At 31.2% G+C, this 25,949-nt stretch overlaps 1 protein-coding gene across 5 annotated transcripts in view; it reads left to right on the top strand.

Annotated features, from left to right (window-relative positions):
- The window catches only part of Fer (FER tyrosine kinase), a 438,465-nt gene that overhangs the window by 162,156 nt on the left and 250,360 nt on the right, over positions 1 to 25,949 (top strand). For 3 of the 5 annotated variants that reach the window (XM_071612350.1, XM_071612351.1, XM_027927693.2), the window contains 2 exons: positions 5,357 to 5,560; positions 18,342 to 18,464. In XM_071612350.1, coding sequence (XP_071468451.1) covers positions 5,357 to 5,560; positions 18,342 to 18,464 — 327 coding nt within the window. Of the gene's footprint in view, positions 1 to 5,356; positions 5,561 to 18,341; positions 18,465 to 25,949 lie in introns of those variants that run through there. The other 2 variants (XM_071612353.1, XM_071612352.1) reach the window with 2 other exon arrangements.

Genomic DNA, 25,949 nt, shown 5'->3' with positions numbered 1-25,949 from the left:
ACTATATTCTTAAAATCAGATTAAAACACATTTTAGTTCAAATGACTTGTTCTTTAAACATCAGAAGAAGTATTAAATTATGCAACTGTCTTCTTAAAATTCATTTTTTCTATTCTCTAGCATAAATAAGATTTGCTTGGTTACTTTTCAGAAAATTATAATTCAGCTAAGTTTAAGTTGTATATCAGATAATGTTGTATAATAATACTTGGCTTCCACCACTGACAGAGGAATGTGATTATTTTCATGTGTAGCACAAGCCACTTGTATTTTTTAGCATTCACCTTTGAGTCTAGCAGAATAACCTGTGCTTCCTCTATCAAGACATATTAGATTTAAGTTAAATATTATACATTTTAAACCTTGATTGTCTTGTATTGTTTATAAGGTCTTCATTAATTCCCCCCATCATTAAAATGTAAAGAAGTAAATAACAAAGAAAATAGTGTTTTTGCTCCCATAACCAGATTTTCCTGTATAAGTTAGTCATGTTTATGAAAGTTTATTCTCTGAATTATGAATTATGAATCACTTGCATTAACATATGCAATTTTCAAGAAGGACTTTTTGGGATATTTCCAATATTTTTACTGTGAGAGATCAAATATGTTCTTGTATGTGTTTGCTCAAATGTTTAAAGTAATTTGCATAGATCATGTTAGACTGATACTGTGTTCCACACAGGCAACTCCAACTTGAAGGTAAATGTTTAAATTTACTGAAATATGATTGCATACTGATTCATTGCAATGATCTGGTAATAGTTTAAGTTAAAATGTACAATACAAAATTAGCACTGAATTCAGCTATTTGATGAAAATGTGTTGATATTGTGGAATATTTTATACATAAAATATTTGAGCTTAAAGAAAAAATACTTGATCCTTAAAAAATAAGACTAGCAAAAATATTACAAAATGATAAAAATGACAGAGAATGAATGAGAGTCACAAGCACATTCATAAAGTGCACAAAATTAATAAAAAGAGAAAAGAAAGTAATTACTGATAAAGTAAAGACACTAAGTAAGTTGGAAAAAAGAGATATCAGAGGAAAACCAAAAGATATTGAAAAAAACAGACCTGTTACTCCATAAATGAATTCAAGAAAAATATATTTTGGTGAAGATAGTGTCTATTATGAGAGACCCAAGAAGGTAAACAAAAAGGCAATACAGGAAGCAAGTTGTGGAAGTAAAGTAATTTTGAGTTTGGCTTAGTTGTCTTTCTTTGTTTAATAAAGTTTCAGAAATATTTATATTTGAATGTTAATTTATGGTTCTATGTAATTTTGTATAGTCACCATTCTAGGGAACAGTGTTATTATTAGCTTACAACTAAACAAACTCAAAATCTTGGGTATTAAAAATTGTTAATTAAGAAATTTATGAAGAAGAGTTTTGTTAGTTTCGTTGTAGAAAGTAAACATTAGATAAAATATCTTTGTTTTGGTTAATAATCTCAGCACAGAAAAATTTATTAATTCTATTTTTTAGTGGTAACAAAACCTGGAATGTGTTGAATTACAGTCCTTAGTGCCAATCAAGACAGAACCACTTTCTAGTTAATTTTTATGCCATTTGGCCTGATTGCAGATGACCCTGAAGACCCAAATTTGTATTAAAATTTTTTTCATTGTCTTAAAGTAGTAAATAAATTCAAACTATTTAGAAATTTGGGGGAAAACTGGGAGGAAGAACATTATTTCTTTTGTTTTTATTTTATATAAATTTAACAGTTTGTTTTGAACTGTCAAACTCTAAATCATTTACTTCTCCTAACTGTGGTTATATTTCCCCTTCTCTGAAAATAATTTTTGCTACCATCTTGCATGTTCCTATTCAATAGGCCAGGTGTTTTTCACCTTTGATGATTCTCTTACTTCAATTTTATGACATTTGATTCTTCATCCTGTCCTAAAATTCTCAAGTTATATAGTGTTTTTAAATTAAAGGGGTCTTATGGAATTTTTGAGAAATGTTTGGAATTCTACGAGTCAATTGTATATCAGAATATTACTAAACTAGATTTGGAGTAATTTATTACTTATATATGAAGTTAATTAAATTCGTGTAAGAATAGAAAAGAGAATTGTGTCATTTTGTGGTTATTCAAAATACATTAAAGATTTTTAAAATGTGTTGATATTTTATTCAACTTGTTGAAGCTTGGTAAGAGATATACTTATATATTTTCCATGCTGTTTTATTCTAGTTTTTGTTTTTTCTAATGGTTTATTTGGGTACATAATTTTAATGTACAAACAGACTTTTTTTTTAACACTTTTGTTTGTGCCTCTCAAAAAACAGCTCATCTTATCATGAGATAAAGGCATACAAATTTTTATTACATACTTGACATCTAGCCTGAACTATGGTAAGGAGAAAAGATGACGTACCTTTTCCCCTGGGAGGAAAAAAACCCAAAAAACAAAAAACAACTTTCATTTTATAGTATTGCCTATTCACATAAATAAATCTTTTTATTTCATTAAGCCAAATATGTTTTTTCCTGGAATATTCTTTCAGAATAAGACCTGGGGAAAATAACTGACTAGATGAGTAGTGTGGTCAATCAGGAAAATTCATCTTATTAAGTGTAACTTATTAACTGAATTAGATTAATTATAACTTTTATAAAAGTAGGCTTCTTAGCCTCTTATATCTTGGCAGAAATCTCTGGTAACTTAACTACCAATAAAAAATTTTTCCCCACAGAAGATTAGAAAGATGAGATCTTTGCGATAAAAAAGGCTTTTGTTTTTGATAACCATTGTAAGTTCTCATCATGCTGGATTTAGTTGCTGATACATCCTATATTCTATTACTATCAAGATTGCAAAGTTGTATTATAATTTAACTGAAATCATATTAATAAAAATGTCCTTTCCAGTGCTTCCAGAAAAGTCTTTGAAAGATCTGATAGCCCTAGGCAGAGGATATGTATGTATACACAAACTTGATATACACCTGCAAGCTACATCTCAAAGTAGTATTTTCAAGGAAATGGAGAAAAACAGATCTCAAACTTCCTAACCCCACAAAACTAATAAACCCATAGAACTGAAGTGTCATCATTGTAAGATAGCAATATAGGCTCCTTTATACTTTTTAAAAAACAAACAACAGAAAAAAAAACACACAAAAAACCCCCAAACCTGAAACTTAGATATTTTCTCAGATTGATTTTTTCCCCAAACATATTTATCATCTTCAAATCCTTATATGAATTTCTTGAACTTTAGATGAGCTTTTATACTTCAAACCACTTTTCAGACAGTGAAATCTCTAAACTCTGCATTTTCCCTGTTCTAAATAAATGTACACTTCGATGGAAAATTTAGCCAAAATAAGACCTCAAGAATATGACATCCTTGGGTGTGATGCTTTCCTATTATGTAGAACTCCTTGAGAGAGAGAGAGAGAGAGAGAGAGCGAGCAAAACAAGTTCTTTGAAAATATGTTACATTGAGTTTTTCATATTCAATTTTGCCACTAAGAAATCTTAGAAATATTTCTCTTATAGTAAAAATTTTTATGCTGATTACAGTTAGATTCACTGTGATGTTTTAAAAAATAAACATCTGATTGTTTTAACTACCTTGAAGAATTATAAGCTACTAGTATCAATATGCAAAATAATTAATTTTGGTTAAATGATGCATTTATTTTTTAAAATATGGTTCTCTTACTTCTTATAGTTTTGCCTGGTTCATTATTAAATTTGTTCTCTAAGCGCATTTGGGGGATTACATTAAAATTTTTAAAAATATCATCTTTATCATAATTACTACTAAAAAGAAAAAGGGTTATTTCATTTATTAAAAAGTTTCCATGTACAGTCACACCCTGTATATATTTTTTTAAAATTTGAAACTTTCATAAGTAAAAACTAAATGTATACTTTTCTTTAAGTCTATTTGGGTACATTATCACTTTATTTTGTATGTATTTACTTTTAACCAGTAAAAGAGTTCAGGATAATGTGAAATGGTACTTGTATTAGTGTTTTGGGGTTCTTTGGTGGTACCAAACAATGGAGAGTTTTCACTTAATTCAAAGACACCATACTTTGGTCATGCATCCAGTTCATAATATCAGCTCATAAAACCTATATGCAAATACTTGGCTTTTATTTATTGTGTTAGTCAGCTTTCCATCATCGTGACAAAATGCATTGTAAATAAAAAAAACTTATTAGAAGATAGTGTTTATTTTGGCTTATGGTTTAAGAAGTTTCATTCTGGGGTTGGTTGACTCCATGGACTTCAGGCCTATGGCATCACAGTATATCTTGGCAGAATCACTTAGTGAAGATGCTGTTCACTTCATGTCAGCCAGGAAGCAAAGAGAGAGAAAGAGACAGGAAGGACCTGAGGTCTCAATATCCCTTCCAAGGACATGCCCCCAAATGTCCTAGCTTCTGATTTTCCTGTTTATAAATTACTTTCTCATGAGGCATTATGCATATTGTATTTTGAGAATCTTTAGAATGGATGCAAATTGTTATACCTTACCCATAAAATGTTCTTACCATCTGCATCAGTGTAGTTCCTATGGATGAATAAAATATAACAACAGTACTTTTTACTTGTGATCAGAAAATGTGTGATTATATCTACCATCATTCAGTAAAAATTCAAGGAAATATAATTACCTCTTAATTATATGTACTATTTTGGTATTAACATTTGACTTCTAAAAGAGTAGACAATTTGCTTTTCCTGCTGGGTCCCCTGGTTTTACACTGGGTTGTAATTGCATGTTTAGTGGTGCGTTTTTCCCTAAGAATTTATCTGTCATTGCTGAATGGAAGCAGGACCAGCTGTGTGGCAGAGGTAATGGTTAAGGAAGTCCCATCAGTGAGAAAATGCACAGGAAGACAACTTTAAATTAAACTGAGATGGTGCTCCTGAAACACATGACAAGGACAATCTACAGCCTATGTGGTCAAAAGATAATTCCACAAAAAGAAATAACTTTTAATTTAAATTAAAATGAACTTGTGTGTGATAAATGTGTCTTCATAATTTCTCTGGTTGTTAAATTTTAATATATAGATTTATTTTATGGCAGTGAATATGACTGTAAATGCTAACTCTAAATGCTAATATTGTATTGTGGTAGATCGAAAAACCAAAAGTATTGAAGGATTGTATTTATGCTAAACTTCAGCACTGATTCTCCAGAAGATATTTTCTCTAAACATTATAAAAATTTCAGATCATCATATAGAATTTTCTATTGGTAAATAAAAGGGAGGAACACATGTAAAAAGTATTTATAGATTGCTATGAATTTTACCAGGACAAAAATCACTGTTTTCTCTAATTTAGTTTTTAAAAAATATTTGTTCAGCTTTCTGATGTGATCTCCATAAGTGAGAAGCCCCTGGCGGAACAAGATTGGTACCATGGTGCAATTCCCAGAATAGAAGCACAAGATCTGTTAAAGCAACAAGGAGACTTCTTGGTGCGCGAGAGTCATGGGAAACCTGGTGAATATGTCCTTTCTGTATATTCTGATGGACAGAGGAGACACTTTATCATACAATTTGTTGATGTACGTTTTCAGTTTAGTTCATATGTATATTTTGATGTAGTTTGGAGTATAATTATAATATAATAATGAATGGTTTGCGATAAATGCCTATAATACTTAAAGTTTTGCACATAATTTTTTCTAATTTCTTAAATATGATGCTCCAAAATTAATTAAAACGTTAAGTCCTAATAAGGAAATATTTATTTTAAGTATTTTGCATTAAAATGAACTTTATACATTTTAAGTAAATTTAAATGTATCATATTTAAGATATGTTAAATTTGAGCATTAAAAGTATTCTAAATTAAAAATAAAAATAATGTTAATATCATTATTTTTCTTTTTTCTAAGGAAACTTAAAATTATGAAATGTATACTTTTGAGATTGTCCCTTGAAATTTCTTTGAAAATGGTACCATGAGAAATTTTTAAGAAATATAGTATTGAATAGTGGTAATTAGATTTCTTAATGCATGGGACAATATTACTTGACAATATTGGTTTTGTCATTAAGAATTATGATTTTTCCTTTATATATAATGCTTTTTGGTATTAACATACAATAAACAGAAAATAGTGAAATTTTAAAAATGATCCATTCACATTGCTAAATTATCATTTTTATCGTTATTATTATTTGGTACTGGGGATTGACCCCAGGCATGCTTTACCACTGACTTACATCCCCAGGTCCTTCTTTGCTTTGAGGAAGGGTCTTGCCAAGTTGCTGAGACTGATCTGGAAGTTATAGTCCTCCTGACTCAGTCTCTTGAGTTACTGGGATTACAGGCATGTGCTACCATGCCCAGCTAATGATAAATTGTTTTATGAAAATTTTTAAGTATTGATAAACTACTTTATATATTTGTTACATTTCCTTTGCTGAGCATTAAACAGATGAAGAGTAAATTCAATTTTTTTTTTGCTTAAACCTTTTGAGAAATTGTTAATGGCAAGATTTTGGTGTATGAAAAATTGATTCCTCTATTTGTTATTTTTTGTAATATTTTTTATTGTTCCTTTTTAGTTATACATAATGTTTGAATTCATTTGGGCATAATTAAAAGGCATGGAATATAATTTGCTCAAGTTCAGTTCCCTGGATTTCCCTTCCCTCCTCCTTCTCTCCTGCTATTTACTTTCAGATTTTGGGGGAGGAGTTAGGTTTGTATCTTGTGTATATACATGATGGTGAGATTTACTGTATATTCATATATGCACACATTTCTCTGTTCTTCCCTTATCCAATCCCTTTTCTCTCCCCCTCAGTCACTTCATCTAGTCTTTCTTCTATTTTGATGGAATCCCCCCTGCCCCATTTGTCATTTTTCACTTCATTATTTCAAATGGCAGGCATTTTCAAGATGTGATACTAATTGATTTATGGAAAGATCAAACTATGAAAATTAAATGAACCTAATAGAGTTTTAGGTAACTTAGTAACTTATACATCTATCCATATGTACAAATATATGTATGTTTATATATATATGTATATACAAACATGTATGTGTGTGTGTGTGTATGTGTGTGTATCTGTGAGGTGAAATTCACGTGTCATAAAATCAACCATTTTAAAATGTATGATTCAGTAGCATTTGGTGTATTCACATCTAGCAATTGTAGTTAAATAAAAATGATGGGCTGGGACTGTAGCTCAGTGGTCGAGCGCCTGCCTCGCACGTGTGAGGCACTGGGTTCGATCCTCAGCGCCCATAAAAATACATAGATATTGTGTCCAACTACAGCTAAAGAAATATAGAAAAAAAGAAAAAAGAAAATGAATACCATTCAGATGGATAAATGAAACAAGTCTATTGAAGTATGTAGTGTAGTTGTGAAACTGTTTGTTAACTTTGCATAATATTCAAACCTCAACTGGATAATCATGCTTGCCCTATTTCATGTGTCCAGCCTAATTTTTAAGAAACCATACTATTTCAAAGATTATTATTCTTTGTTTCCTTGGAAAATTGTTTGAACTGTATGTGCCTTTAAGGTTATGGATGTAGATAACCTACTCTATTACAATTTGTGACCATATTGGTAATATAGAAGGAAAGATCATAGGTAAAGCCAGTATAAACTAATTAACTACAATTTATTTTCTATTTTCTAAACTCTAAAAGTTATAATTTTTGAAATAAATCATACATTGAATGTGAAATATTTCTCTTATTACCACTTCTAGTTTGAAATGTAGCTATACAAATTTAAATTACTATTTTTAGAAACATAAAGGAAAGGGAAAACTTACAAAATATAACCTATTTTAATATTTTCCTTTAAATATAAAACATTATTATAAGTTCACATTGGAATATTTTACTTGATTTCTTTCTGTTTGTAAAATTTTGCAAGTATCTCTATTAAAGATGTGAAAACCTGTATTTCCTTCAATTCCTCAGGTTTTCTACACTTAATTCTATTCTAGTGAGCTTTCACTATGTAATATTGAACTCTTCAGGCAGTTAAAAACCAGAATTTAAGGTAATATAGACAGTTTTGGTGGAGTTTTCAGGCCTTTTTCATTTTGTGCAGCTGTATCTTCCATAAGCTAAAATTCTATTATTTCTTTCCTCATATACCTGTTGCCTAGAAGAAGATCAATAAATGTAGGTATTTTAACAGAAATTTAATAGGTGTCTATTAGATCCTAGTGAAGGAATTCATAATGTATTGTTAGATTTTAAAAGCTGTACATAAATGAGGTGACAGATGTCTTAAGGGAGGAAGATGTGAAATAAATGGAATTTTAGACAAGAGAAAAAGTAACAAATAGTGAAATAATGAAAAGAACATTGAAGTTGGAGTCATATGAGAGTTGACAGTCCAAGCTCTAAACTTCACATCATTTGTGGTTTAGGAAGTAATAACAGTAATATCTTGTAGCATTTTTTGTGAGAATTATATCAGTAAATATATACTTTGCAAGATGTTAAATGCTGTGCAACAATAGGAATTTTTATTATTGTTTGATGACTTTTAGAAACTATACAAATATACTTTGTAAGAAATATCAATGTAATTGAAAAAGTTCATTTGAAGTTTTTTTTATTTTGGTTCCTATGGGATTTATTGGTAAAATTTAAATATTGATAAAAGTGTTGTTTCAGAATTCATGTATTTTCAGATTCAAGACATTCTCTGACTCACAAACAACAGTGTTTATATAGCAATTCCACTATTAATTAGTGTCTAGAGTGGCATTTACTCTAGAGCTTTATTTTGTCATGGCTATTACTGTTACAGTTTTTACATGGCATGAAACTATTTGCATCCTGTGAAAATTATAATTGATGAAGATGGACTCAGATACTTTTAATATTTGTATTTTACTACTCTAATTGGAAATGTTTTAGCTAATTCTAGCAAGAGGTATATTATTTTCCTGACACTACCGATATTAATTTTGCAAAACCTGATATTTTAAGCACATTGAAGAATTTCTGGCCAGGCACCATGGCTCATGCCTATAATCTCAGTGGCTTGGGAGGCTGAGGCAGAAGGATTGAGATTTCAAAGCCAGCCTCAGCAAAAATGAGGGGCAAGCAACACAGTGAGACCAGGTATCTAAATAAAATACAAAATAGGGCTGGTATGTGGCTCAGTCAGTGGTGGAGTGCCCCTGAGTTCAATTACTGGTATCCCCCAAAACAAAGCAAAAAAAGAATTTCTGAGTTTCTGTGTATTTTTAGTATTATTTGTAAACCTATTGCATAGTTACTAGCCTCTCTACTATTGTGCTTAATGTAAAAACATGTTCATAGTTTGTATCTAAAGTTGCATTTTTTGTGATAAGGATTGATAGATGTTTATAGAGATTCAAAAACTTTTATTTCATTTTAAAAGTAAATATATAATCAAATCTTTGCCTTTACCTAAGAAAGCAAAAATATATGTGATAAACAATACTTTAAAAAGAACTTAGGAAAGTACCAATTCATATTTCTCTAATTAATTTATCCCACACTCATTTCCTAAAGACCCAGTTTTGCAAAGTACCATGTTGTGACACTTAAGGAAATGAGACTGAAAAATGTATGCCTTTAGGGGCTGGGGTTGTGGCTCGGTGGTAGTGCGCTTGCCTAGCACACATGAGGCACTGTGTTTGATCCTCAGCACCACATAAAAATGAAATAAAGGTATTGTGTCCACCTACAGCTAAAAAATAAATATTTAAAAAATGTATGCCTTTATTCTCAGTGAGTTTAAAAGATAGCAGGTGAGGCAGTAGTATAATTTGTGAATAATTACAACAACAAAAAGCAAAAATATAACTTTAGGGTTGACTGATTGAGCCATTAAATCTAGATTCATATATAGTGAAGAATTAAAAATATCAACATAATGCATATCTTGAAATAAGAATATTTAGAAGGGGATCCTCCATTTCATGGCTTTGTTTATTTATTCATTAATTCAGGAAGTACTTTGTGAGTATCATGTAAGGCCCAAGGATATGGGCCAGTAAACAAAAGCAACACAAAAGGAAAGGTGACAATTATTATGTGAAATTAGGAAGCTAATTAAATATGTAAAAGAAACATTAATAGATCTTAAAGGAGAGAGAGACTGCAAAATTAATATCTGTAATAGTAGTTGGGGGATTCAACACCCCACTTTTATCAAAGGCAGATTATCCTGACAATATCAACAAATAAACATAGGATTTAAATCATACTAGACCAAATGGATCTTAGAGACATTTACAGAACATTCCCTCTAATAGCTACAGAATATGCATTTTCTTAGGTGCACATGAAAACTTCTCCAGAACAGATCATATGTTAGGACATGAAACAAGTCATATTAAATCTAATAATAAATTTTTTATAATTCAGTTAGCTTTATTTACAACAATAAATTGAAATTAGAAATCAACCACAGAAAAAACTCTGGAAATAGTATGAATCTTTGAAAAGTAAAGGACATGCTCCTGAACAAGCAATAGGTCATTGAATAAATTAAAAGAAAATTTTTAAAGTTTCTTCACTTGAAAATGGAAACCGAGCATGTTAAAACTTACGTGAAAAGCAATTCTAGGAGGGTAGTTCATAGCAGCAAATGCCTATATCAAAAAAGTAGAAAGATCTGAAGTGAAAATCTGATAATACATCTTAAAGAAACAGAAAAACATGAACAAAATTAGCACTATATTTCACTGGATAATTGTTACAGATTTCAGCCATTTTTCCCCCAAAACATTGCAGTGTAAACATTATGTAAAACTTATTTTTTTTTTAAATTGTGCTGGTATTACTTAAAAATTATTTATTACTAAACTGTCTTTGGTGCTTGACTAGGATACACAGAATACTCATGAATATACCTTTAAATTGAATAGTTCAAATCAATGTACATCATTTCTTTGTTATAGGTAATGGACATTTTTCTGGTCTGAAAAAGAAGTTAACACAATAGTTGTTATTGATTTGTACATTGTAGTCAAAATATGACACTTGAGAAGAATTACTGTAGTGTTGCAAAATATGGCCTCATAATGTTTAATCTTGTGCCAGAGAATTCTGTGCCTCTGTCATTAGTTTCATTATATAATATGCCATTCCTAAGAGCCACTCACCTGGGTGTTCTAAACAAACCACACAAGTTGGTTTTGGGAAAGATACAATACACAAATGTTGAGAATTCCAGGCTCCTGGCTCACAGTGTGGGAGAAGACAGACGCCCTTCCAAATGACAATCATGAATACATTGCTGCTCAGTTACCTTTTAAGTGACCTGGTAAACAATTATACCACATGACAATTACATGATGAAAGGTTATGAACCAATTTTTGGACTAAAAAACAGAATGTGACAATTAGAGAATGGTAGTGATTACGTGGTGAAATACAGTAAAAGGAAAAATCATACAGTTCAGAGGAGAAATAAATGAAAGGAAATGAACAGTTGCTTTTTTGAAAAGATAAGCCAAATTGACATTTAATTAAACTACTAAGAAAGGAGTTGAATAAATAGAATCAGAGATAAAAATAAAAACATTACCACTGATAGCACAGAAATACAAAGGATTATTAGAAACTATTATAAATGACTATACAACAACAAATTGGAAACTGTAGAAGAGATGGATACATTCCTGGATATGTACAAACTACCAAAACTGATTGTGAAGACAGAAAATGTGAACAGAAGGAATAATAAGGAATGAGGTTGAGTCAGTAATAAGTAATTACTTTTATTAAAGTTGACTTGAATAAAATTATTAAATAAAATAATTTTATTAATATAATAACCATTTAAACAAAATGATTATTTTAATTACTTTTTTCTTTTTTTCTGTGCAAGAAAAGCCTGATGGCTTCACTACAGAATTCTGCCAAACATTTAAATTTTGGCAACTTTTCTCCGACTATTTAAACAAATTGAAAAGTAAGGAATTCTTTGAAACTCATTCTTTTCTGCCATCATTACCCTGATGATACCTGAGAAGGGCACACAATAGAAAGAAAATAATAGGCCAGTATCCCTGATAAACATTAAAATGTGAAAATCCTTAACAAAATACTGAATATTGAATCCTGAATTCAACAATATATTAAAAGAAAATCATTCACCATCAAATGGGGTTCATCCCTGGAATGCAAGAATAGTTCAACATACACAGAACAATTAATGTGATACACCTAAGACACTAACAGAATCAAATTTAAAAAAGAAAAAAACCTCCATGTGATCATTTCAATAGGTGTATAAAAAGCATTTAATCAATTTCAACATTCCTTTGTGATAAAATCTCTCAAAAGATTAGAAATGGAAAGAATGTACCTCAACAGAATGAAGGCCATATGTGACAAACCCACAACTAGTGTCATACTGAATTGGGAAAATTGAAAGCTTTTCCTTTAAGATCTAGAACAAGACAAGGGTACCCATTTTCACTACTGTTTTATTCAACATAGTATTGGAAGTCCTAGCGAGAACAGTTAGGCAAGAGAAAGAAATAAAAGACATCCAAATTGGAAAGGGTAAAATCAGATTGTCCCTATTTGTAGATTACATGATCTTGTATAGAAGACCCTAAAGACTCTACTAGAAAATAAAAAAAAATAAATAAAAATTAAAAAGCAGGCTAAAATAGCTACAAAATATCTTAAAAGAACTTTTTTTTTTTTTTTTTTTAAAGAATCCTATTAGTACTGGTCAGCTTTGGTCAAGGTGCCCTAGATTGGTCTTGGCAACGGGGACTCGAAAATCTGATGTCATCCTGCTGTCAGTCAAAAGTCAAGAGGTTGACTCAGATAAGACTCTGAAAACTTCTGTGGGATCCCGAATACAACTGAAGTAAAAAAGAGGCACAGTTTCCCTCTCTTTTCTGAGAAGAACCTTTCTCTCCCTTTAGACTATCCCCCTTTCCCTATTCATTCAATAAACTCATTCTTGTTACTCTGAGAAAAATAATAAACATAAAATAGAATAGAATAAAATAAAATAGCTACAACAAAATAAAACAAAGTACAAAACCCAAGAACAACCTAGGGACAGATTTAACCTAGAGGTAAAAGATGTATATAATGAACACTCCAATACGTTGATTAAATAATTTGTGATTAACCTGGGCAACATAGAGAGACCCTGTCTCAAAAGAAAAAAAAAGTCTGGATTATTTCTATCATATTAATAAATCACTGTAGAAAAAATTTTAAAAAAACAAGTCCATCTGTATGTAAATCCAACCTCAGTTCAACTGAGTTAGAAGAGATTTTCAGAGATCTGTTGAGATAAAATAACATTTGGAATTCTTAGTGTATAAAGAAACAAGTCCTTAACAATTTTTAAAAAATTATTTTAGTTTTAGATAGACAAAATATCTTTATTTTATTCATTTCTTCTTTTTTAAAATTAGTTTTAATCAGTTATGCATGACAGTAGAATGTACTATGATACATTATACATAAATGGAGTGTAATTTCTCATTTTATTAGTTGTACATGATATAGAATTGCACTGGTCGTGTAGTCATATTTGATTCATTCTACTATCCTTCCTACTCCTATATGTCTAATTCATCCTACTATCTTTCCTACCTTCAAACGCCCCTCCCTTCACTCTCCTCTACCCAATATAAAGTAACTCTATTCTTCCCTAGCTCCCCCACCATTATTGTGAGTTAGCATCTGCACATCAGAGAGAAAATTTGGTGCTTGTTTTTTGGAATTGGCTTCTTTTGCTTAGCATGGTATTCTCCAGCTCCATCCATTTACCAGCAAATGCCATAATTTCATTCTTTTATAAGGCTGAGTAATATTCATATGTATATATTCCACATTTTCTTTATCCATTCATCTGTTGAAGGATACCTAGGTTAGTTCCATATTTTAGCTATTGTGAATTGAGCTGCTATAAACATTCATTTGGCTGCATCACTGTAATATGCTGATTTTAAGTCCTTGGGGTATAAATCAAGGAGTAGGATGGCTTCTGAGGAATTTCCATCCAACTTTCCACAATGGTTGCACCAGTTTGTAATCCCACCAGCAATATATCAATATATGAGTATACCTTTTCCCCTACAACCAACATTTATTGTTACTTGTTATTCTTGATATCTGCCATTCTGACTGGGGTGAAATGAAATCTTAGAGTAGTTTTGATTTGCATTTTTCTAATTGCTAGAGATATTGAACATTTTTTCATATATTTGTTGATTGATTATATTTCTTCTTCTGTGAAGTGTCTGTTTAGTTCCTTAGTCCATTTATTAATTGAGTTATTTGATTTTTTTGGTGTTAAGTTTTTTGAGTTCTTTATATATCTTGGAGATTAATGCTCTAATCTGAGGTACATGTGGTAAATATTTTCTCATATTCTGTAGGCTTTCTCTTCACATCATTTTTTTCATTTGCTGAGAAGAAGTTTTTAGTTTGAATCCATCCATTTATTAATTCTTGATTTTATCTCTTGCACTTTAGGTGTCTTATTAAGGAAGTAAGATCCTAAGCAAACATGGTGAAGATTTGGGCCTACTTTTTCTTCTATTAGTTACACGTTCTCCATTCTAGTGCCTACGTCTATTTATTTACTTTTTTGTGGTACTGAGACTGAAAGCTAGTGCTTCTTATGTGCTAGGCAAGTACTCTACCACTGAGCCACAACTCTAGCCTCAGTCCTTAACAATTTTAATGAATGTTTTATTCTTGATCTTTTAGGTACTTAGGTAAACTTTATAAACACACAGTCTTAGCATTTTTAGACCCATTACTGTATCTTCATCTTTAAGAAATTGCATTAATCAGTTTTGCACTGTTAAGATTTTCAGAACTTTACTGACATCAGCGTGATTGCTTTAAAAAAATTAAATTTAAAATTAGATATGTTCTTAAATTAAGAAAAGGAAATTAAAATCTCCACTATTTTATTCAGTAGTTTTCTAATTATAGAGCTACATTAGAATTTTGTATCAGACATGAGAGCAGAGGCTGATTTGAAATTTCATTCTGTATGAACTTTATCTTATTATTTACCTTTCATCCAACACTGTACTTTGATGTCTTGAGTGTGAGTGTGTAAGTGTGTGAACTTCCCAGGATCCTTTTCTATGTTTTCTTATTTGTCTCTTTAACTTTACAGCCAGTACATTTCATTTATCCACATAAGTTTATTAATACAAGCAATATGTGCCATGCACTATTCTGAACCATGGGGATACTATCCTGAACAAAATATGTGAATAAATTTATCACCTGATGAATCCACATTCTAGAGGGGGATATAGACAACAAACAGACAAATAAGTAAAATATATATGATGGTAGAGTTAAATGAGATGTATATAATGATGGTAATAAGTGATAATTAGGAAAAGGAGATAGAAAATTAAGTGGGGATGGGAAAGCAGGTATTGACTACTGTGTACAGTGGCCAGAGTAAACCTCACTGAAAAGGTTACATTTGATTAAAGACTGGAAAACAGTAAGGGAGCTATTACCCACATGGCTGTCAGAGGAATTAATTCAAGCAGTAGAGGAGAGAGCCTGAGGAAGGTGTAAATGTGGCAGTTGCAAAACAAAAAGGAAGTGAAAGTGACTGGAGGGAGGTTTATAAAGAGGGGAAATAGAAGAGGTAAGAAAGACATTAGGGAGGATTTATGTAGGATCTGATAGGACATGGTAAATAAAGAATTGGCTTTTAATTTTATTCATTTTTGTTTTGCTAAGACTTTGGCTTTTATTCTGAAGGAAATGAAAATGTTGAGCAAAGCCCTGACTGCTGTGTTGAGTTGCCTAAGGTTGGAAGGGGAGAAATGGTATATTTGTTTTTAAATATTGGTGTGGTGGTTATTATTGTTTCATTTCATATTATACTTCTATGACCTGATGCATATCTTTGTTTCTAAATTTCATATAAGAATGCCTTCCAGGGTAATCCAGTTATTCACTGATAAGAATTTTTTTTTGAGAAAATGTAATTTATATTTGGATATGACTTGAAAGTTTTTTTCCCCCTATATATCCATATTTAGAATAGGTTTGTCATCTCTGAGAAGATCCAGAGATCATCTGTTTCACCAGTGAGTAATTTGAGACACTGAGAGCTCTTGCTCAGTGTAAAATGTATGAATATCTTCCATGTGAAATATTCTTAAGCATCAGAGCTGATATATCAAAGCTGGCCTGGCTACTTCGTACAAAAGTTCTTTAGGCAATTTATTAACAACTACTCTGAATTGACTATAACACAAACTGCCTTGAGTTTAAATATATATGTAGTTAAATAGTAAACTTTTCCCCCCATCTCCTTAATGTGTTTTGTTCCTCAACTGATAAAACAGATATGTATGTACGTTTAGGTTTTATATAAATTAAATTCTGATGAGTTAAATCTTTATACCATGGAAAAAGAGCTTTGAGTTTTTAAACTTTAAGTGGAAAAACAGTTCCAGTACTGCAAATAGTATCAAATTTAGATAGTTTTCAATGTTCTTATCTCTGTCTTGTTTTTTTTTTCCTTTTCTTTTGACAGGACTTTATCATTGAGCTATATCCCCAGCCAGCCTAAAAGTTCTCATTTTTTTTTATCCTTTTTACCTGACACAACATAATTATACAGTATGATAACTAAATGTATGTGTACCACATGTAATGGTTAAATCAGGGTAATTGCATTTCTATCTACTTAAACATTTGTGGTTTTGGGGGGAGGCGAGCCTTCAAACTCTTCTCATTCTTTATAAAACATATATTAATATTTGTAAACTATAGTCATCTTAACATGCTATAGAGCATTATAATTTATTCTTTTTATATAATGTATTTTGATACTTGTTATCCAGCTTCTTTCTCTTCCCCTTCCCCATCCCCTTCCTAGCTTCTAGTGATCACTATACTGCTCTCTAATTCTATAAAATAGGAAGTTTTTATTTCTTAAAGTTTTCTTTAAATTGTACACACCCATGTCTGTATCTGCATTTATTTGCTACATATGTTCGCATGGACTTTTTGTGAATATTCAGAAGATTTTATTACATTGTATCATAACTCTTCTTGAATTGAAAAATATGGCCAATATGACATTTTTAGTTGCTATATTTACTGCTATGAGTTCATCCATGTAATGGCCTACCCACAAGTCAAAATTGTCTTAATAAGCTTTGGGAAAATGCTACTTACCCGATGATCTGAAATAAAAATATGCTAAAATTTGAGCATGTTGGTATGTGAAGTTTTGTCACTGGTACATTATATTTCTTCCTTAAGAGTGCATGAGTCAAGTAGGTGGTGCATACCTATAATCCTAGTAACTCAGAGAAGCTAAAGTGGGAGGATCTCAAGTTCCAAATCAGCCTCAGCAACTTAGCAAGACCTAGTTCCTTTTTTTTTTTTTTTAAAGAGAGTGAGAGAGAGAGAGAGAGAGAGAGAATTTTTTTAAATATTTATTTTTTAGTTATTGGCAGACACAACATCTTTGTTTGTATATGGTGCTGAGGATCGAACCCGGGCCGCACACATGCCAGGCGAGCGCGCTACCGCTTGAGCCACATCCCCAGCCCAAGACCTAGTTTCAAAACAAAAATAAAAAGGGTTAAGGATGTAACTCAGTGGCAGAGCATCCCTGAGTTCAATCCCAGTACAAAAAAGAAAAAGAAAGTGCATAAATGAGTGTTTTTGGTAATAAATACCATAGCATAGAAAAGCCAACTAATTACTATGTTGATAATAAATGATCAAGGATTCAAATATTTATGATTGCATTAGTTACACGTCTTGAAACTTTTGATATGATTTTTAATAATCCAAAATTTTATCAAATGGAATTATCTGTAGATATATGTTAACATATTTTTTATTCCTTAACTTGAAAGTATTGTAAGCTTTGTTTCCTTTGGTTATCATTTTGACAAAATGCATTTCAGGTCTGTTAGTTTTGTTTTTTTTTTTACTCTTAATATATATATTTTAGTTGTTGATGGACCTTTATTTTATTCATTTATTTATATGCATTGCTGAGACTCAAACTCAGTGCCTCATACTTGCTAGGCAAGTGCTCTACTACTGAGCCACAATACCAGCCCTTTCTTTTTACTCTTAATAAACTTGAATTGGGTTTACTCAGTATTAAAATTAATGTTTTCTGTCAAAAGGTTGATATTGGAGCTTTAGTTATCCATTTAAAATTTTTACCATCTTAACTAGCTTAAGTAGATAATCCAGTAGTGTTAAGTGTATGCATGTTGTTGTGTTAAATGTCATTGTTAAATGGAACTGAATTTCTGATGAATGTAGTCTTTCTGAAACAATGTCTTCATATTTGTTTTACCTTATTGTTCTCTCTCCAGAATCTGTATCGATTTGAGGGCACTGGGTTTACAAACATCCCTCAACTAATAGATCATCACTACACAACAAAACAAGTCATCACTAAGAAATCAGGTGTAGTTCTGCTGAATCCTATTCCTAAGGTAAGTGTGCTTATACACATAATGTTTGCTTTAAAAGAATGCTTGGTGATTTAACATTTTCCCTGGTAAATAAAGTTCTTAGACCATGTGTCTGAAACTCAGAAACAAAAAAGTTTTGTGCATACTACTACCAGTATACCAATACAGTTGAAGTATAGGATTTCCTTAAATTTTTTTTTTGGGGGGGTCGGGGGTGGTGGGTATCAGGGATTGGACTCTGGAGTACTCAACCCACATCTCCCACCTTATTTTGAGGTGCTTAGTGCCTTGCTTTTGCTTTTGGGTGAGACTGGCTTTGAACTCAGGATCCTCCTGTCTCAGCCTTCTGTGCCGCTGGGATTACAGGCATGCACCATTGTTCCCGGCTGAATTTCCTTAATTTTATAAGATGTTTGCTAGGATATAATATCTGAATTTCTCTCCCTTTGTTTTGCAGTTTTTCTTGAAAGACTTGAGGCTTTTCTTTAAGTTTTATACTTTGAAAGCTTCAGGTTATAAAAGACTAAGTAATGTAGACTTGAGTGATATTCAGCAGTTAGGAGTAAATTAGAATTTTACCTTTAGATGTGAGGTTTCCAAGATACTGGAATTTTTAAAAGCTATGCTACAAATTCAGCAAATCATAATTTCCCTGTGTAGAGCCAGATAGGTAGGTGAGAGATTGCTTTAGGTCACTTTTATCTCTAAGATCTATCAAAGAACTCCTTACTTGCATGTGATATACACGAGATTGGTTAGGTAAGAAATGGGTGTGAGCAAGGTTTGTATTTTTAAAACAAAACCTGTGGGGACCAGAACAAGTGCACTGTGGAGCTGACTTAGCCTCTAAGCACCTTCAGTGTTCAGAAATTATGTTGGGACTGGTAACTTTTTTTCCTTTGGCAACTGTCTGATATGAAGAACAGCATAGAAATAGGAAAGTCTCAAAACTTGATGGATAATATTTATTGATTTTTATAGATTAAAGGATGGCTTTAATTTTGAAATACATTCCAGTCCTAAGAATGCTGTTACATAACACAGATTTAGGGACTTGAAAAAATAATTGTTACATTTTTCTGTTGTTAATCTAGAAAATAATGTCCATATTTAAACTTTATTATATTTCTAAGTCTTCACTGAGGGGCTGAGCTTTAATAGTTCTTTCATAGAAGATTTTGATAGTTGGTTGCTAAACATTCTAATTCTATAGTTTAAGAACTTGACATTCTTATTTTTTAATATTTTTATTTATTTATTTATTTTTTTTTAGCTGTAGTTGGACACAATACCTTTATTTATTTATTTTTATGTGGTGCTGAGGATTAAACCCAGGGCCTCACACGTGCTAGGTGAGCGCTCTACTGCTGAGCCACAACCCCAGCCTAGGACTTGACCTTTTTGTATAATTTTTTTAGAATTGCAAAGTTGTTTTATTCTTTGTTGATATTTTCCATTTAATTATAGAAAACCCCATAAAAATTCTCTAATCTGGAATAGGTTGTGACATTTTTTTCTAGAAAATGAAACTAGTTTGCTAGCATTTTTTTTGTTTATGAATAAATACTGTTTTTCACAGAATTCCCATATCTTTTTATGTCAGAGTAATCTATTTTCATGGTTTCATTTATTATTTATAAATTAATAACTAGTAAATTTATATTTCTAATGCAGCATTAGCTTTCCCCAAACTCAAGAATTTCCCTAACTTTTACCTCAAACTCAGTTTAACATATTTAACTCTAAAAGTTGTTCTTCTTCATTTAGTAAGTGGTGCCACAAAATATCCCAGTTCTCAAAAATCATAAACTGATGGGTCATCTTTGACATCTTCACCACTGCTTCCCTCCCTAAGTGGTGGGAGTTTTATAGTGTTAATTGTGCATTTGGAGTATGACCTCAATTTCATTAAATCCTAGTGTAAATCAAATTCGGTGCAAGAAGATACTTTTTACCCATGTAAGGTTAACAACATGTAGAACTGGGTTTTCGAGATATTGATATCCTATTTCACAAGCCAACCAAATATTTTCACTGTCTAAAGGTTTAGAAAAGTCTCAAGTTGAGGGACCAAAGCTATAATAGAGAGAAATAGCAATGCAGATCTGGGCATGGGTATGAATACATAATTTCAAGTGAAACAGTACCCCTCACTATATAAAATTTTCTGTGAAATTAATTCAGATAATGGATTAGATTTTCTGGACTATTACATGGTCAATTATTATCTTTTTCTCCAACCTCCAACACTGTGAAGTTGATTATCTCATCATTTTATAACACTAGCTATGAAAATAAATGTATGCTGGAAGCTATAGAAGATTAAAGAATTATATACGATTGTTTTACGAGGTAGAAACTTAAAGTTTCTACCTGATTATTAAGTTGATTTAAAGTACTGGCATTTGAAATATGGAAATTATTATCTCAGTTCATTATAAATATTGTTAAACATTTGATTTATAAAGAATCATATTACTCTTTTAAAAGATAATCACAATGCAGAGGTTGTGAAAGTTAGATAATTTTCAATTATGACTGAAGAACAAATTGATATGGATTTTGTTATGGTAGTATTATCTGTCATATATCTTCCTTTGAAAAGTTATTTGTACTCTTAAAACCAAATCCCTTTCTTGATTTAATTTGTGTAAGAAGTTAATATCTATGACCATATAATATGCTATAAATATCTAATTTTCACCTTGTTAGACTTCATTTTTAGCCCACATAAAGAATGTTATTTTGCTTTGAATATAATTTCCTATTTATTTCTCTTTCCATTTATTTTTTCTCTTACCCATGAAAATTCAAGTTTATTATTCTAATACTGACAGTGACCAAAGTAGTCTCTCTTATATTTATGTCCTTGTGAGTATTCACTCAGAGGTACATGAAATAGAGCAATCAGAGGTGAAGAATTTACCTAACTTTAACACAGTAATAATGCTAGTGAGTGCCTACACTATCCATTCTTCATCTTCCATGAACTGATTTTTCCTACACTGCCTCCTAGAGCCTGTGTGCAGATATAGAAGATGGAAAATATTGTAAGCAGGGCATATTGAAAACCCATTATAATTATCCTGGGATTAGCAAACATAAAGGACATGCATATGGTCTGTTCTTTACTTAGTTCAGGTTCTGCTGAAATATCATTTATCAGACAGGTCTTTGCAGAATGCCACATATAAAATAGCACATTCTCTTCTTTCCCCTTTTTAAAATTTCTATGTGTCATGGTTATGTTTATCTACTATTTAATGATGTCTCTTTTTTTCAATGATATCTTTTTAATTGTTTACCTCCCCAAAGTGAAATGTAAGCTCCATAAAGTCAGAATTATATTTAACAATTACTGCAGCCAAGTTCCCAACCAGAGAGTGCTGTACCAGAGTAGGTATTCAATAAATATTTGTTGAAAAATTGAATGCATTGAGCAGTTGCTGAACTTTTGAATTCCTCTCTGTCAAAAGTCCCTTTCTCCCTACATCAACAGTGCTAGCCTTTGAACCCTGGTTCTCTACCATGCTAGGCAGGTCCTGTCTCACTGAGATATACCCCCAGATGCCCACTGGATTTTTAATAAATCTCTATACTAGGAAAATCATTAAACTCTAGTATTGTGTGGACAGAGTTGAGATTTGAGTTAAACTTAAGGTTTGGCAAATATGTGTGAAAGAAGGACATCTAGTTTAAGTTTAACATGTAAATTGCACTATAACAGCTTTGTTAAATTCAGAAGTTTACAGATTTAGCTTTTTTTAAGAAAAAAAAATCTATCTTATTGGAAATTAAATTTTTAAAAGTTCATGATTAAATGAAGATCAGTTAGGCAGACAGCCATTAATTTACTCCTTAGAAGCTTGAATCAAGTAGTTGTGACTTTTTATCAGAATTTGGTGTTGATTGTGAGAATATTAGAGGCATATTTTTGAGAGGAAGTAAATCTGTATGTTTGTGAACGTATTATGTTGTTATTAGGAGACAGGTTTGTGGTAACAAGAATTTATAATCATACATGTGCAAAAACAGTTATGATTAAGTTCTTATGATTAGGAGAGGAGAATTGATCTTAAATTAAGTTCTTTATTCATATTTTTAGTTTCAGATGACTTAAAGACTACTTATTTTACTTTATATTTAAGTAACATAGCTTGCCTCTTCCAATATTACTGTTTAATGATTTTTATAGAAACTTATGATAACAGTTTTTGATATGCTGAAGTCTTTTTAATATAAAGCATTATGAAATCAGAGACTTCCTTTTTCTTAAGTCACTATCCATTTCCTTAATACATTGAGATTGATTGGGTAAATTTTAAAATAATTTAAAAGTTCAGTAAAGAAAGAAGAACTGAAAACATACATGAGCCAGTGTTTTCCCATGAAGTAGATATTTACCTAGGTACCTACTAGTACCTAGTACTCAGTCTGTGCTGAGCAGTGTTTGGTATTATGACAGAATGCAAAAGTGCTATGAAAATAAACTAGGATAAAGATATAAAGATATAATGAGGGCCCAGGTTAGGTATTGTGTGTGTGGTGTGTGTGTGTGTGTGTGTGTGTGTGTGTGTGTGTGTATGTGTATGGGATAGTTACTGTTTTTAAACATTATGATCAAAGAAGGCCAAATGTATTTTGTGCAGAGATGTGAATCAAATAAAGAAGTTATATGTGTGGTTATATGCAGGGATAATAATGAAATGTTTTAACAGTGGAGTATGAATAAGAAGCTATTAGATGAGATATCAGCTGTAAACAAGTGGTAGAGCCATCCATGTGTTCAGTGGTGGAACATCTCTATGTGTACCTGGGGAAAGAGTTCCTTGGTGTTATGAGGAACTGCAGAGGCTACTGTGCCAGAAACAGTGATTGAAGGAAGAGTGATGGGAGATAAGTACAGCTTTGGATTAATTTAATAACTAAATATATGCTGTCTTAAGAAGTTAGTTGTTTATCATGGAGTCTAAGAAATTTACTTCATTTGAATAGAAACTTAGAATAAAATTTTATAAGTTTACATAGTGAGTCTCATAAAAACATTAAACAGTAATATTGGAAGAGGCAAGCTATGTTACTTAAATAGTGTGTAAATATTGAAATTTACTCCCATAATAATGGGAGTGAATTTCAAGGGAGCATTTATTTTGAATGTAGCCAAATAAGTTGTAGTCAATTTCATGTTTTTAGTTTCTGAGAAAATTTTTTTCAAGTAATATTATTTTTTGAGGCATCTAGCTATCTGTACTTTTGCAATTAATTCTTTTATGCTGTCATTTATATGGATTTTAAATGTATTTTTTAGATATAAATGGATACAATATCTGTATGTTATTTATTTATTTTTTGTGGTATTAAGTATTGAACCTGGTACCTCATCCATGCTACGCAAGTGCTCTGAGCTAAACCCCAGCCCCATTTATGTGGAATTTTTAAAAAAGCAGTGTGTGTTTAAAATTTGAAAAGAGATGTGAGTGATCATTTTTTAGCCCTTGATAATAAGATTATTAAATATCATGTCAAATTAGATTTATATTTGTATAAACCCATATTTTGGAAAAATGTTTTGAACTAGAATACTCACTGTTAGGATTTCTATTTAATTGACTCTTTAATATCAATTAATTAGGTCTAATGAGAGTGGAAGAGCACAAAAACATTATAAGATAGTCTCAGTAAGGGAATTCATCAGAAATATGGAAATTTCACTGTAAGCCTCATATTTGAGCAAAGATAATCACATTTTATATTCCAGTTTTCTCCACCACTAGCAGCACTATGTTAGGTAAGTCAGCTTTCTAACTATCTGTATCCTAGAGTAACTCCATTTGAAGTTGTAGAGATCATGTGAGAAAAATTTATGTAGGTGTATATTAGATAAGAGTATACTTTCTCACTTAAAAACTTTTTTCAACATGCAGAAAGAGCCTACAGAATGGGAGAAAATCTTTGCCATCTATACCTCAGGTAGAGAATTAATCTCCAGGATATGTAAAGCACTCAAAAAGCTCAACATTAAAGAAACAAATAACCTAATCAAATGGGCAAAGGAACTGAACGGATACTTCATAGAAGAAATACAATCGACCAACAAATATATGAAAAAAATGTTCAAAATCTCTAGCAATTATAGAAATGCAAATTAAAACTACACTGAGATTTCATTTCACTCCAGCCAGAGTGGCAGTTATCAATAACACAGTAACAATAAATGTTGGTGAGGATGTGTAGAAAAGGGTACAGTCATACATTGGTGGTGAGACTGCAAGTTGGTGCAACTTCTGTGGAAAGCAGCATGGATATTCCTCAGAAAACCATTTGACCCAGTTATCCCACTCCTGAGCTTATTCCAAAACAACTTAAAATCAGCATATTATAGGGTTGCAGCCACAACAATGTTTATAGCAGCTCAATTCTTAATAGCTAAACTATGGAACTAATCAAAGTGTCCTTCAACAGATGAATGGGTAAAGAAATTGTGGTATATATACACAATGGAATATTACTCCACCACAAAGAAGAATGAAATTATGGTATTTGCAGGTAAATGGATAGAACTGGAGACTATCATCCTAAGTGAAATAAGCCAGTCCCCCATAAAACAAAGGCCAAATGTTCTCTCTGATATACAGATACTAGTGCACAATAAGGGGGGTAGAATAGGGAAGAATAGAAGTACTCTGGATTAGACAAAAGGTAACCAAGGGGATGGAGGGCAGATGGGATTAGGAAAAACAGTAGAATGAATTGGACATAACTTTCCTATGTCCACATATGAACACATGACCAGTGTAACTCCACATTATATACGTCCACAAGAACGGGAAGTTATACACTATGTAGGTATAATATGTCAAAATCCATTCTACTGTCTGTCATGTGTAACTAAAAAGAACAAATAAAAAAAAATTTTTAAGTTTTTTTCAAAGAACAGATAAATCAAAACAGAAAAAAAATCTAGAACATTGTAAATTGTGAAATTAAAAAAATGGGTGATTACTCTTATGAAAACAATCTGCTTTCCTTATTAAATCTTTTTACAGTTTCAGTTATTGAGTATTAATATTGTTCCCATTATTAGGAAACTTGGAGATTATAATTTACCCAAAATCATATTTTTTGGAAATTTCAGAGTTGTTATCTAAAAATAGATTGTTTTATTTATCATCTTTTTATTGCAATCCCAGCTAGCATAAATTACAATCTACTATCTCAGTAATGTCAACATTTCAACAACAATTTTTTATATAATCCAGTGTTCTAGCACTGGGATATAACAATGAATTTGTCAATTATGGTCTAATCACCATGAAAGTCTGACAGAGACTATAGCATGTTGTGCTAAAGGGGATTCAGGGTGATATTTCAATATTTAGCCTCCATTTAATACAGTCGGGAAAGCCAAATTAAACTTTGATTTTATGCTCGATGTGTTAAATCCATAATATAAAAGAACCCTACCATAGCTCATGCAACATATAGACTATTTTTCAGTTTTTTAAA

Source organism: Marmota flaviventris, chromosome 5, assembly GCF_047511675.1.
Source record: "Marmota flaviventris isolate mMarFla1 chromosome 5, mMarFla1.hap1, whole genome shotgun sequence".
NCBI classification, from domain to species: Eukaryota; Metazoa; Chordata; class Mammalia; order Rodentia; family Sciuridae; genus Marmota; species Marmota flaviventris.
This window is presented reverse-complemented; position numbering and strand designations above follow the sequence as displayed.